The 14,319-nt window shown below is 41.5% G+C and overlaps 1 protein-coding gene across 1 annotated transcript; it reads right to left on the bottom strand.

The window, feature by feature from the left end:
- Window positions 1–1,089: 1,089 nt before the first annotated feature.
- TMED2 (transmembrane p24 trafficking protein 2) lies at window positions 1,090–10,594 on the bottom strand. The gene is made up of 4 exons (XM_055323155.1): window positions 10,314–10,594; window positions 8,619–8,811; window positions 5,475–5,582; window positions 1,090–2,614 (listed from the first exon to the last, which is right to left on the bottom strand). The coding sequence occupies exons 1-4, from the start codon at window positions 10,491–10,493 to the stop codon at window positions 2,490–2,492; spliced, it is 606 nt and encodes a 201-aa protein (XP_055179130.1). The 5' UTR covers window positions 10,494–10,594; the 3' UTR covers window positions 1,090–2,489.
- Between the last annotated feature and the right edge of the window lie 3,725 nt (window positions 10,595–14,319).

The following is a 14,319-nucleotide window of genomic DNA, read 5'->3' as shown; positions in this document are numbered from 1 at the left end:
TAGTGTTCCCCATTGGCTTGGGCCACTCCGTCCAGGTACGCATTCGTGCGGCAAGCTCTCACTGACCACCAAGCTTCTGCTGCTGCGCCCACGACTTGTTCCCGTCCTTCCAGCAGGACTTTACAAATATCTCAGGAAGGCCTTCCTTTCCAAATCTAGAACCGCGTATTTTTCCTCCACAGCACTTACCATTAGTATGCCGATCAATTTACAAATTAGGTTCGTCTTCCCCACTAAAAGTAAATCCTACCACAATGGGGATTTTTCTTTGATTTCTTTACCTAGTGGCTACAACTGGCAGCACACAGCAGTCACTCAAATATCTTTGAGATGCATAAATGGGAATAGTACTCATACAGATTCCAGTCATCTCAAACTAAATGAAGTGAAAGGTAAAAGCCTGAGACGACGTTTCCACTGAAATGAGATCACGTCTCAAAATACCTTTGACATTTTTATAAAATGGGACTTCCACAGTTCTGAAAACAAACGTGGAAGGAAAGGGCCACACCCGTGTTTGCATTTGAGAATCTACTTAGTAGTTTTCAGACCCTTGGATGCTTTCCATACCTCTTTAACCTATTTCCAAAATGAAGATTATAATAGCACCCAAGATAAGGGCTGTTTTGAGGAATAAATGAGACAGACTGCATACAGTGCTTAGCATAGTGCCAGGACATTCCACTATATTCAACAAATGGTAGTTTATTACTAAAGACCCTTCATGTTAACAGTTTCTAAAAGCAGAGATCTAGTTTCTGATTCCACCAATCTTCACATGAAGGCCTTGAACAAATCATTTAATCCCTACTAAACTTATTTCCACATCCATACACCACCAGCGGAGTTAAAATAACTTTTTTCCAAATGAAAAAAAATACTTCAGATGTTAACATTGAATCATCAAAAGAAACCACACAAGGAACACTTAATATGGGGTTCCTACTCACTGTCCTCAAGTTTACAAAGTGACAGACATCTATAACAGGTATGTAACTCAGAAAACACGGAGGACAGATCTCATTTCATACAGGATTAGAAAGTTGGCATTTAACAAATGTGAATTAATCATTGATATGAAACACAGAATACTGTTTTTAAAAAGAATTGTTTATTTACTGAACCTGGGGCAGATTAGATACATAACCAATTTTAAATGTACATCTTTTAATTTTGAAGTGTTTTCACACACACCAAAAAAAAAAAAAAAATGGCATTGCAACAGTTGTCTTAAGGTAAAATACAGTCACCTTAAACTGTTGCAAGTATTTTCACCCAAGGCTGAAAAATTGTTTATCCTGAACATGAAAACCTGTAACAAATTTAAATTAATTATATAAAACTCGTTACTTGTAGTTTTCCCCTTGCAAAGATCCAAAAAAAAGTACAAGTAACTAATATACATCAGTCACGACATAATGCTGGCTCACCCCCACACCACGACCAGATGTTCCTTTAATTTTAAACCCATCATCAGAGAGCAAGAAAAAGTCATTTCATTTTATACAAAACAAAATCCACATGTGCCAAAAAAAGACCCAAGAAAAACAAAAACAAAACCCTAGTACTGACAGTGACGTTCAGTACCCTAATTAAACAGCGGCTAAAATGCCACTGATCAAAAATAAAATAGTGGCTGTATATCATTGCAATGAAATCCAAGAGGCTTTATTTAACCCTTTGGCATCAGAAATCCAGATTTTTCCAATTATGTGAATGCATACTTCCTACATGCCAAGAGCAGAGAAAGTGGATGTGCCAGCATAGAAAGAAAAGAGCTACCATTGGCTGCAACACCCAGAGAACTGGCTTTAGTAGAGACTTCTTAGAAGGTTAGGCAGAAACCAAAAAAATGGTTATTAGCTGCTTGTGTCATCAATTTAATTGGAGGTGATTGAGTCCTAAGGTTCAAAACACAAATTTAGGGGGGAAATGTGGTTGGGTTAAGTCTTATCTTTAAAGCCAAAACTAGACAAGTATATATAAAAAAGTACCAACCTGGTAACACTCCAGTCAGAGCTCTGCCAGTAGGCTGGGAAGTAAATGCCAAGATTCAGACAGTTTTTTCTCATAAGGACTCAACAAAAAGAATCTTTAATGACTTGAACTGCAGGATAAGAGATCCAAAGAATGCAGTCATTTTAGTGCACTAAGTACTATCCATGAAGTACTTTTCTGAACCGTACTTTATCATGAAAACAAAAAGAAGATATAATCGGGACTATATGCTTGTATCTCATTTAGTGTTGGAGTTCTGACAGACCTGTATAGTGGGGCAGAATTCAAATAAGAAATTATGCCAATCAAGTGTCAAATATTCATTCTAACTTTCCTAAAAAGGTGTTTTCCCCCAGTATCTATTAATCACAAAGAAACATAAGCTGTGAATGTACAGTTCCAAAAATAAAAATGTAGAAACTAATGACATTATTATCACCAAGATGTTTGGTAAACAGTGAATTATGATTTTGAGATCAGGAAAAGGCTTTTTAAACAACCCTCCGGACTTCAAAAAATCTCTTCAGGTAGTAGATCTGTCCCAATGTCATGGCAACTAGAACAAGAGCTTCAAAGAAGGACCAAAGGACCACTCTGCTGTTTGTGTTGTCGTTGACTGTGAGGACAAACAAACAAACAACATTTAACAAAAAAAAAAAAAAAAAGCATAGGCATCATAAATCATCCTAATCTTTAGGAAAGTAATATTTTGCACACCATTCATAGTACTCAATACTTTTGTCTTTTGTCCCCAAGCAACTCAACAAACTTAGAAACAGAAAATTTTAGACTTAAATGAGACGTTAAAGACTCATGGGGTATGGTCAAGCCTGCTCTGCTTATATATGGGGAGCAGAGAGGAAAAGTAACTTGCCCAGCTGCCCAAGTGACTTTAACCTCTAGGGTTAAAACCCATTACAACCTTCTTTCTCCCTCACATCATAATATTCCTACACTATAATCTTTTTTTGCTAAATCAGAAAATTGACTTTTAAAAAATGGAGATTATTTCAAAATCATACAGCTACCTAAAAAGCACTACCTACCTGGTCAAAATGTGTCAATCTAAGTGCCTTTTACCTTAAACATTTATTCAACAAATATTGAGCACCGACTAGGTGTCTGGCAGCTGTTCTAGATGGAGGAGGTTTCTCAGTCTCAGGGACCAATCAATACTGGCAATCACTACCAAACTGGAACCAGTCTCATGATCTATCCCACTCTTAAGCTAACGATGTGATCCTTAAAGCAACAGCCATGACCACCCCTGTAATTTATTCTGCTCAATCTATGCCACATTCTTTCAACTTCTGATCAAATTCTACAGCCTTAACTTTTTAAAATTACTAGGTAGTTTATGATTTTTCTACATATGGCCAATATTAGAAACAGTTATACTTAGCAATATAGTAATGATATTAATCAGCAAAGTAAATAAATAAGTCCCATATTTTAACTATATATCATTTGTAGAACATTAACGAGGTTATAGTATCTACTGGATTAATAAGCACTCAGAAAGTGAAAAGCAATTAACATGTTCCCAAAAAGATAACTTAGTTACTAGAAGGTGTGGCTTTTTTCCCCCAGAGTAAGAAGAAACGCACACCTGGGGGAGTGGTGGTGCCGCCGCCTCCTCCTCACCCCCTCCTCCTCACCCCCGTAAGAGACATACACCCAAGAATATTATTAATTAGAGCCCTAAAAATCACCAAAGCTGAAATTTTTAATACTAATTCCACAGCATCAAGTTTGCTTCTCCTGAAAACTTAGTAACCAATATCCAGCAAAACTGTGAAGAACTAGCATTTTAAGATTTGTGTCTGAAAGGGGAATGGCTGAGTAAACGCTTCAAAATATTTTAAAAATCATGTAAAAAGTATTTCTTTTTCCCTTCACTTTACCTAGAAAATGCGTATATAAGACCCTCTCCTCACACTACTCACACATTAGCCAGATCAAAAGTAACAGAATATTATCACAACACTGTAGTAAAGGGGAAAAAAATGTCTTATTATGTTCATCTCTAAGGAATAAGTGCTGTAGGAAGATGTACAAAAAAACAAACATTTTGGGAACTATTTGATTTGCAAAAATAAACGGAATGCCTAAAATTCTATTTGTGAAAGAAATACAGGAGTATCCTTGTTCAAATTAAGTGTGAGAAAGAGTAAGGCTGGATGGATGCCCCACAGACGGGCAGACAGATCTTCCTCTGCTGCGGTCCCAAAAACCTCCTATAAATGTAAAGCCATCTGGTCTGAACCGGTTAAAATGTAAAACAATGAAAGCTCCTGGCTCTCAGACTCTGCTCAGTGCCCTTTCTCATCTCTCTGGATGGCCCCCTTGGAGAGCACGGTAATCAACAAATGAGTCTCCACCCTGAGGAAGAGAAAGTGGTGATCCCAGAGGGTGAACAGATTACCAGTGGAGGTAAAGAGAAGGAATCATGGTAGAAGAGGCAGGAGCACATGTATACAAGCCGTGGTCCACCTCACTCCACCCCAAAAAGTGAGAACAGGGGCTCCCACTTCTCAATTCTGTTGTGTTTACTCATTACTCTCCCAGAGAAAGGCAAAGTGTGTGCTCTAGGTCCTGAAGGCTCATTCCATCCATGGCAAGAGATGTAAGAGGGTAGGGAGAACAGGAAGCACATCTGGAAGAGGTTCAGCCTGTGCCTATCTCTCTGGAGTCACTCTTCTACTCCCTACCCCAAACTCAGAACAAAGACTCCTGACTTAAACCACTTTGCATTCACAGACGAGCTTGTTCCCATGACATCTATCCCCAAGAACTATCTGGAGAATGAAAAACACTGAACCACAGCTATGGACTTGGGTCTAAAATGGTCTGTGTGTCATAATGATACCTCTTAATTTTACATGCAAAAGCGTAATACTTAAGGCTACATAATGGGCTAAACAGGCTTTTGCAACCTAACATGGGATTCCCATGTTAGGAAATCACTGTTTCCACAAATACATTCCCTGTTCCCAGTTTACAGATTCAGGAACCCAAGCTGAGCTTCACCTGGTAACTGCCTATATTAACGAGCCTAAACCTTCCATTTGAGGGGAAAAAAGCTAAATCTTAACATATAATATTAATACATTGGCACAGAAATGTCAAGTATGTTATTAAATTTTTAATAACATTTTTCCTGCTTTGGGAAAACTATTAGTTTATTCCTTAGTGGACCACTGTTTTTTAAAAAAAATCTTAAAAGCTCATGCTTAATCTTAACAGCATTTTTCAGTTTAGAATGAATGTTTCAATAATACACTAGTCTAGTACAAAGCTCTATAAACACATACTTAAAAAATGTCTTTGCATAAGTGCTTTTTTAAGTCAATACTTTAGTATGATAATGTTGTAAAATACCCAAATGAGGAAAATAGAAGGAAGCTGTAGGGTAATACACCTTTAGGATTTCACGGCCACCAGACCACTGGTGCAAAATTATAGCACAAACTTACTCGCTCTGTGTATTCTCTCCCGAACTTCCATGTACTCCTGTTCATGCTTTACAGCTGTCATCGCCACTGCTAGCTCATTAATCATTTCTTCTAGCTTGTTCTGGTGAGCTACAGAAAAATGTAAAAACAGATTAGTACATATTTGGCAATCTCCTTTTGAAAAATACTCATAAAGCAATATTCCTCAAAATATTCCTCAGAGAAGACATATAAAAGGAGCTTTTAAGAAATGGCTCGGACATCATATGGGACTACTGATGACAATTTAATTCTCAAAGCATTTTTTTTTAAACGTCCATTCCCAGAACAGAAAGGTCATTCAGGGTGGGACACATACTATATAGTGTTTACTAACTCAAGGAAAATAACTAACCCTAAGAAATTTCCTCTAAGGAACTGACTGCTAAATGGAGAAGAAAAAAAAAAAAAAAACGACTGAGGGGGGAAAAAAGAGGAAACACAATAAATATATAAAACAAAATTCCTAACAACAATCCTATAACAATATTTAAATGAAAATCAAAACTTACACTTTAGAATCATTTAACTCCTAATGTTAATTTAAGAGCGACATCAAAACAGACTTTTTAATCTCAATGAAGCTGAGCAGAGAAAAACCCAAGACATTCTTTAAAAAATCCACACCAAAACTCAAACATTCTTCTATTGAAACCAAAGCAGTAATTTCACTACAGTGGGGAATGGCAGGCATCGTAAGTGAAACGACAAGCTCTCCGTTGCACAAGGTTTGAAATCAGATATTCTAAATTTTAGCCAAGAACGAATACAAGGTGAACTAACAGTTCTGAAGAGGAAGCATATGCTTCTAGACAGTGCTATGTTATGACAATGAACATAGTTAGGAAAAGAGTACCACAAGGAAAGCTTCCCATTAGAGGGCCCCCTACCCATGTTAATGTGGAATCTCAAACCATCCCTCACTAGCTTCATTTGGGAAGCACGAAGCACAGCGTGAAACCTTAGGAGTGAACTTTCTCAGGAATGCCATTGTTGACATTTTGGAACACATATTCTTCATTGTGAGGGGCCACTCAGTACATTTTAGGATCTTCCATCCAGCCATGAAAATCTAAACTGTCTCCAGATAGGGACATCTGGATGGATCAGTGAGTAGAGCATGTGATTCAAGATCTCAGGGTCTGAGTTCAAACACCACAATGGCTATGGAGCCTACTTTAAAAAAGTCTCCAGGTATTATCAGATGTCCTCCTCGGGGGCAAACACTGTCCTCACCTGAGGATCACTGCTTCAGAGTAAGGTTTGATTTCACAGCTTCCATTCACTGACATTAACAAACAAGAATTTTAAATATTACAGGATTATTTAAGAATAGTTCAACAGTCACGTTCATCAGCCAACATTTTCTAACTATTTAGAAAGGACTAATTTCCAGAAAATGAATAAACACAAACTCCTTCAAAACTCCAAATTCTATTTGAATTAGCCAAATCCTATGTTGTAAATGGCCCTGAAAAGCAAGTACAGGAATTACTAAGTACCAAGATTCTCTAAATTCTACAGATTTCAAAACCTAACAAATATTTATGATGTAATACTCTACTAACTGCTTAATATTTAGGACAAATATTACCATGTTAGTACTAGGAAACATGATGAACTGCTGGTTTCCACAAATCATACACTAATGTACACACACTGTGCGCCACTTCCTCAATCACAAATGTGCTGGTACTTGGTAAGTAATGTATCCAGGAGGCTCAATTCAAGTTTATTGCTAGTCCGTGGAGAAATAAAAATTAATCGAACTACAACATATGGATGAAAGAGCTTCTGTCACGGTATGTAGATACAGCTGCTAGAACTGCATTTCACATCCAATCAAGTTTCAAGTTACGAAATTTCAATGATAAAAACAAGCCAGCAAAATACCTCCTACAAAGTGAACAGCACCATTTGCCATTAGCTATGTTCAAGTAGGACTTTTACTCCTCCAGTTACAGTTCAATCTTTCCAACCCTCAGCATTCATTTAAAAGAAACAAAGTATGATGCTACTACTAAGATGTCAATCACTATTTCCAGTGCCATTAATAAATTAATTTTTTTTAAAGATTTGTTTATTCATGAGAGGCACAGAGAGAGAGGCAGAGACACAACCAGAGGAAAAATTAGGCTTCCTGCAGGGAGCCTGATGACTCCCTGGAGCCTGGGACTCCAGGATCATGCCCTGAGCCGAAGGCATCCCTCCCGTTCCATTAGTTTAAAGTGACCTAACCGGGCAGCCATGGTGGCCCAGCAGTTTAGTGCCACCTTAGGCCCGGGGTGTGATCCTGAAGACCTGGGACTGAGTCCCACATTGGGCTCCCTGCATGGAGCCTGCTTCTCTCTCTCTCTGTGTCTCTGCCCGCCACCCCCACCCACCCCCCGCCTCTCTGTCATGATTAAATAAAACTTAAAAAATAATAATAATAAAATAAAGTGACCTAACCTATGCCTCCCGTCAACCAAATAAAAACCACAAAACACAATCACTCTAAAACTCTAATTAGTTGTAGGGGTCTTTTTTAATTAAAAGAAAAAACACTCATGCTAACAAACTGAGGTTAGAAAGAAAGAAAGAAAGAAAGAAAGAAAGAAAGAAAGAAAGAAAGAAAGCAGAAATTAGCAGCAAACAAAATTATGCAAGACAAGATGCTGTCAAGAAGCCATCCACCTACCATCCCAGGTATCTCCACCACCTAAAGAAAAGTGTAAGATATAAACACACACAAAAATAAAAGAACAAAGTTTAACCAAACTAGTCATGTATAAAAGAGCAAATGATGATGAATATAACCAGGATTAGCAAATCAACATAATAACCTAAAACACACATAACCTACAAAAGCAGAGTGACTACGAAAAGTTGTCAGAAGAGGCAATTGTAAAGAACTAAAACATAATCTTCCAGAAACTTATTTTTGTTAATTAAGGGTCCCAGAGAAATAAAAAATTTGTATCACAAAAGTTTTGGGGTTTTTTTTTTTTTTTAAAGTTTTTGGTTTTAAAGACAGTGAATGAACCTAGAATAAGAAATCCAAATAAACACTCCATTCAGATGAATAACAATGTACACAATATTAATTCTTGAAATGTAACAAAATCTTCTGAATGTTCATCTCACCTTCTGTTTCCATGTCTTGTCCTTTGGGGGCCTCCCCAATATCAATGGTGAACATCACTATCTTTGGAGTCATGGTAGACATCCTGTTGCTAAAACAAAATTTGTATGTTCCATCCATGTGAGCAGCAAATGTGTATTTTCCACTGGACTCTCGGTCTCCTTTATAAATTCCTTTATTATCAGGCCCTGTAATCTGGAGGCAGGAAAGAAATGCACATCACAAAAGATTTAAAATCATACTTTTCGTAAGTGCTACTAGCAGTAGGATATTCACTAAGAAAATGTAATTTCCACTTAGTGACAGTAACCTCTTTGGGCTGCAGTTCTCCCACTTGTGAAACAAGGCTGGACTAGATATCCTCGCTAAAACATCTTTCAATTCTGACATGTTTTATTTGTCCAACGTAAATATGAACCCCTAGAAACAGAAATAGTACCTTACACATGGTATCCAACTGACTTTCTATCACCAATACACACAAACTTAAATATTAATATCAAAATATGAAAAAAATATCTTAAAAACTAAGAAATTTGAGCAAGCTACACTTTCAGGTTTTCGTAACTGATTGCTGCAAACCAGTGAAAGAATCTACTTTATCTGAGATGCCAGTAGACTTGACAAAAAAAGGCTAGACTGAAAACCAACAGACCTGTGTTCTCATCCATCTGCTAACAATCAGCTCTTAGGCCTTGGTCAACTTAGTTCCTCTTAGAAGGCCTGTCAAACCTGCAAAACTTGGGAGACTGAAATAGTTCATCTCTAAAGCCTTAACTAATTTTACCAGTCATTCCTTCCATTATCCCCTTATCTTTGGACTCACTTGTACTGTATAATTTGTGCCCAACTCTGTTATACTGTATAATTTGTGCCAACAGCAGTTCACTGTCCAACGATCATGTTAAAAGGGAATTAAAGTATTAGTTACATTTGGTTTCCTAAAAAAAAAAATAAAAAATAAAAGCGAATCATTCTCTTAATTTAAAATAAAACTAGAGGCGCAAATTTAGGGACTGTGGGTTCTTGAAATAATTTGTCTTCTCCACAAATCCATCTGCAGTCATTACCCCTAAATCGAATGGCCCGACTCCACCTTCCCCCTCGTCCGAGACGGCTCACGGAGCTATCTAGAGGTTTGCACAAAAATAGGTTAAACGCTCAGGCTCTTTCTATGAACACATTTTTAAAAACACGACGCAAATATCCGCCCAGCCTTCTTCCGCAGCTTTCGTTTTACTTTTTCCCTGAAGTTTCCACGTCATGCCCCAACATGAATCTGAAACAACACGGAGTGCAGCTGCAGACGCAATGGGGACCTGCCCTCGGCTAACCTCAGCATCTAAGTGCCCTGGGGGCCCGGCGCTGACACGCGGCGCCTGGCCGACAAAGCTCGGCGACAGCTCCCACGGGGTGCCCGCTGTTCAAGCCGAGAACCCAAAGCGACTAAGCAACGGCTCCGCACCGGAGGGGATCCGGGGCACGGAAGCCGGGCGGCCGCGGGAGAAAAAGCCAGTCAGGGGAGGGGGTCGCCCGGGCGGGGGCCAGGCGGCGGCCAGGCGGCGGCCTGGGCCGCTCCCAACACTCGGGCAGCGGCCTCCACGGCCCGCGCCCCGGCAGGCCCCGCGGGGACCCAGCACCGCCAACCCCCGACCGGCCCTGCGAGCACGCCTCAGGCCGGGGCAGCGTGCCCGCACCTCCACGTCGATGTCCAGGAAGCCGCCCTCGGCCACCTCGAAGATGAGGCCCATCTTCGTGCCCGAGGTGACCCGCTCGAAAAAGCACTCCTCGGCATGCGCGTCGATGCTGACGAAGTAGCCGGAGGCCGTGGCCAGAAGAGCGGCCAGGAGCACCAGCAGCTCGGCGAGCGTCACCATGGTGGGGCAGGGGCCGAAGCCAGGACCGGGAACGCGGCCTCCAGAGCCGCCGCCGCCGCCGCCGCCGCCACCGCTGCCTCCTCAGCCGCCGCCGCCTCAGCTCCGCCCCTTCCGGCTGCACCACCCGAGGGGGCTGATGCGGGCGCCGGGGATTGGCGGGCGCCGGCAGCTGCCACGTAACGGACGCACGGCGGCCGCCGAGGGACATGGCGGCTCCGCCCAACCGGAGCCCGGACGGTGGCTCCGAAGGACCAAACATCGTTGTTCCCACCTCTCTCCTCTTTCCCGCGCAACGTGACTTTTCACGTGGACGGTACTAAAAAGCGACAGTGTCAGGAAGCCTCCTCCCCGTGGTGCATCTCCCCCAGATTGTCCAAAGACATGGCGAGAGATCTGGACGCAGCAATAGGAGTGGGAAGTGGAAGGAGAGAGGTGCCTGGGTGGCTCAGCCAGTTAGGTGGGGCTCTTGATTTGGCCTCAGGTGGGGACCGCAGGATGCTGAGATCCGGTCTGTGGGGCTCCACGCACAGTCTCAGCCTCTGCCCTACCCCCCTCCTGTTCTCTCTCTCTCTCAAATAAATGAGTAAGTCTTTAAAAAGAGAACGAAGAAGTAGGGGCACCTTGGTGGCCCCGTGGTTGAGCTTCTGCCTTCCGCCCAGGTCGTGACCCCGCGGTCCGGGATCGAGTCCCACATTGGGCTCCAAGCAGGGAGCCTGCTTCTCCCTCCGCCTGTGTCTCTGCCTCTCTCTGTGTGTCTCTCATGGATAAACAAATAATTAAAAAAACAAAAAACCTGAAGTAAAAGGGGACAGGGCTCACGCCAAGAGCTTTGAGATTTTTCTGTTGGCCTCCACCTGTCACCAGGAACTCCCTAACCAGCATCAAACAGGCCTCCAGTTACCCAGTTTTCCATCGGTTTGATCCAGTTGAGATGCCTGTTAACCTTCCAGATCATTACCATCTAGCTGTTTTGTTGATTTGTGTTTTTTTAAGATGTTATTTTTTAGGTGAACTCTACACCTGAGGTGAAGCTGGGATTCACAACCCTGAGATCAAGATTTGGGTGCTCCATGGACTGAGCCAGCCAGGAGCCCCTCAATCTAGTTTAAAGAACACACCTACCAGCTTGCTGACACATCCATCCCACTACGCATTTAAGGAGCTGAATCAGAGGAGTCTGTGAATCAGAGAAGCCTCCTGTCCCTTCTGGGAAAAACCTCCCCACCAATCTGCACGCCAGCTCCTTCCACCCTAACCCCAGAACCCCTGACCATGAGTTCTAATGGGAAAAGAAAATGCCTTCAGAGCGTGAGCCCGACTTCTCCATTCTCTGGCCATGGGATGAATTGCCTGCCTGCCATCGAGTACTGGTTACCTGGCTACGGTATTGAGCAGGAAAGCACTCGCCACTTGGGAAACACCCTCATCCCACAGAAACCTATGGGGAAGGTTGGAGGTGGGTGTAGACCAGGAAGGGGCACAAGGGAACCTCCTGGGATATTGGAAAAGTTTTATATCTTCACCTAGTGCTTACTTATTATTTTTTTTAATCAAGAAGAATATATACATAAGACTAAGGAAACTAATTTTGCTGTATGTACATTAATACTTCAACTACAAAAATATTTTTTTGCCTTGTTCAAATCCTCCAAAGCTAGAATTCTCTCAGTTCCCCTAAAGTGCTGCTGCCACATCAGGCCCACTTAGCTCCTGCCTCCTGCTAGGATGATTTTTTGCACTTTGTTTCCAGACATGCTTCTACTCAGACCTCAAAACTCAACTCAAATGTCACCTCTTTTCTTCTCTAGAACGTCCCTAAATATACCTCTGCCAAACACTATCTCCCCATTCTCTGTGCTTTCCAGGCAGATTTGTGCAACAGAGTTACAGTTATTTACCAGTCTGCAACACTCGTGAGCCGCCAGCCTTGACATATATATGTCATGCCCTTGGAGCCCACCACAGGGCCACAAAAGACCTCATTCATCACATATTAGTTGAGCTCATTGTCCTGGCCTGGGGATGAGGAGACCTGGGTGGTTACTCGGGCTTTACACATAGCTGTGTGTCCTTAATTATGTTCCATCAACTTGGAGCTTCAGTCTCCTCACCTGTAAAGAGGGGGTGACACCTCATGCCTTGCTTGTTATCATGAGGATGAGATGACACCATGTCTGTGAAGGTGCTGTGCAAATGTGAAAGATTATTTCCTTTCTTCTTCTTCTTTTTTTCTTTTTTAAATTTTGTTTTGGTGTTTTGTTTTGTTTTGTTCTCTGAGGAATTATTTCTTGAAAGACCTTCAGGCAATAGGGGGCAGTCTTGGCCCAAAATCCAGTTTCCCGCTCCAGGTGTCAAGAAACTGGTGCTGCTACAACGATGGAAGCCTCCTTGCTATGACAATGTGTTACTGAACTCAATTGTTCCAGTAATAGTCCCCTGATTCCCCATTCTCCAGACTTTGGCAAAGGCCCTGCTTCTCCTGGCAGGTCAGTTCTGTAGTGTTATTCTAAGAGCCATGAGCCTGTTTCTCCAGCCTCACTAACCTACTCTATGCTTCCATTTCCCTGTGTTAAATTTCTTTCTGATTATAATACCTACAATAGCTTCCTATAAACTGAATTAATCTGATGGAAACAGCCTTTTTGACTTCCCAAGCCACTGAACCTCATAGAAAAGTGCAAAGAACAATTCTGTTTTTAACCAGAAATCAAATGTTAACTTCCATTTTCATATTGCTTAAGTATTCTAAATCCACGTTTCAGGGACTTAAAATGTGAACATTTATCATCTTGGTGAACCATAATGAATTGTAGATTGTGGGTATTTTATTATATAAATCAGGGAACCCAAATTCAAATGCCTTTAGAGGGGATCCTTGGGTGGCTCAGCAGTTTAGCGCCTGCCATCGGCCCAGGGCGTGATCCTGGAGTCCTGGGATCGAGTCCCACATCAGGCTCCCTGCATGGAGCCTGCTTCTACCTCTGCCTGTGTCTCTGTCTCTCTGTCTCTCTCTCTCTCTCTGTGTGTGTGTGTGTGTGTCTCTCATGATAAATAAATAAAATCTTTTTTTAAAATGACTTTAGGGATCAGGGAGTTTTATGTGAATGAGAGATGGCATCAGCTGGAGGAAATAGGGAGTGGGAAGAACTGTGGCAAATTGGAGCATAGATACTGTATCTAGATAGAGTTAACTCCAATGTTTGAAAACACAATGGTGGCCAAACAAAAAATGCATCCAGAAGTCATCTGGAATTTTTTTTCTATTATAAAAGTAATTAACGGGATCCCTGGGTGGCTCAGCAGTTGAGCATCTGCCTTTGGCTCAGGGCATGATCCCGGAGTCCCGGGATCAGGTTCCATATCAGGCTCTCTGCATGGAGCCTGCTTCTCCTTTCTCTTCCTATGCCTCTGCCTCTCTGTGTGTGTCTCTCATGAATAAATAAATAAAACCTTTTTTAAAAAAGTAATTATGCTATCTAAAAATTGGAAAAGAGACTAAAGTAACTCTAATCACAGGACGTTAAAATAATTATTGTCAAATGCTTGGCATAGTTCATTTTTCATATAGGTTTTTCTTTATAGCACCAGTCCCATAAATGACTCACCAAGCATCTTTCAACATTATTTCAATATCTGAAGACAGGCTCTCTAGACTTTCCAGGTCACCCAAAGTAAATGTACACTTTCATGGTCCTCAGCACAGACTAGCATATGCTTGTGTGCCATGCTGTCCTTGAATACATTCAACACAGCAAGATGGCACATAGTGGGTACTTAATAATTATATGATGGATGATGAATGAATCTCTCCACTGGGGTCTAGCCC

Source organism: Nyctereutes procyonoides, unplaced genomic scaffold, assembly GCF_905146905.1.
Source record: "Nyctereutes procyonoides isolate TBG_1078 unplaced genomic scaffold, NYPRO_anot_genome, whole genome shotgun sequence".
NCBI lineage: Eukaryota > Metazoa > Chordata > Mammalia > Carnivora > Canidae > Nyctereutes > Nyctereutes procyonoides.
This window is presented reverse-complemented; position numbering and strand designations above follow the sequence as displayed.

Excerpts from the sequence above, each read along its gene's own strand:
- TMED2 (XM_055323155.1), bottom strand. The coding sequence starts at position 10,493 with ATGGTGACGCTCGCCGAGCTGCTGGTGCTCCTGGCCGCTCTTCTGGCC. Across the intron at positions 5,583-8,618 it reads ACAAGACATGGAAACAGAAG|CTCACCAGAACAAGCTAGAA; the intron begins GTGAGATGAACA and ends ATTTTTCTGTAG. Across the intron at positions 2,615-5,474 it reads GGAGAGAATACACAGAGCGA|TCAACGACAACACAAACAGC; the intron begins GTAAGTTTGTGC and ends TTGTCCTCACAG.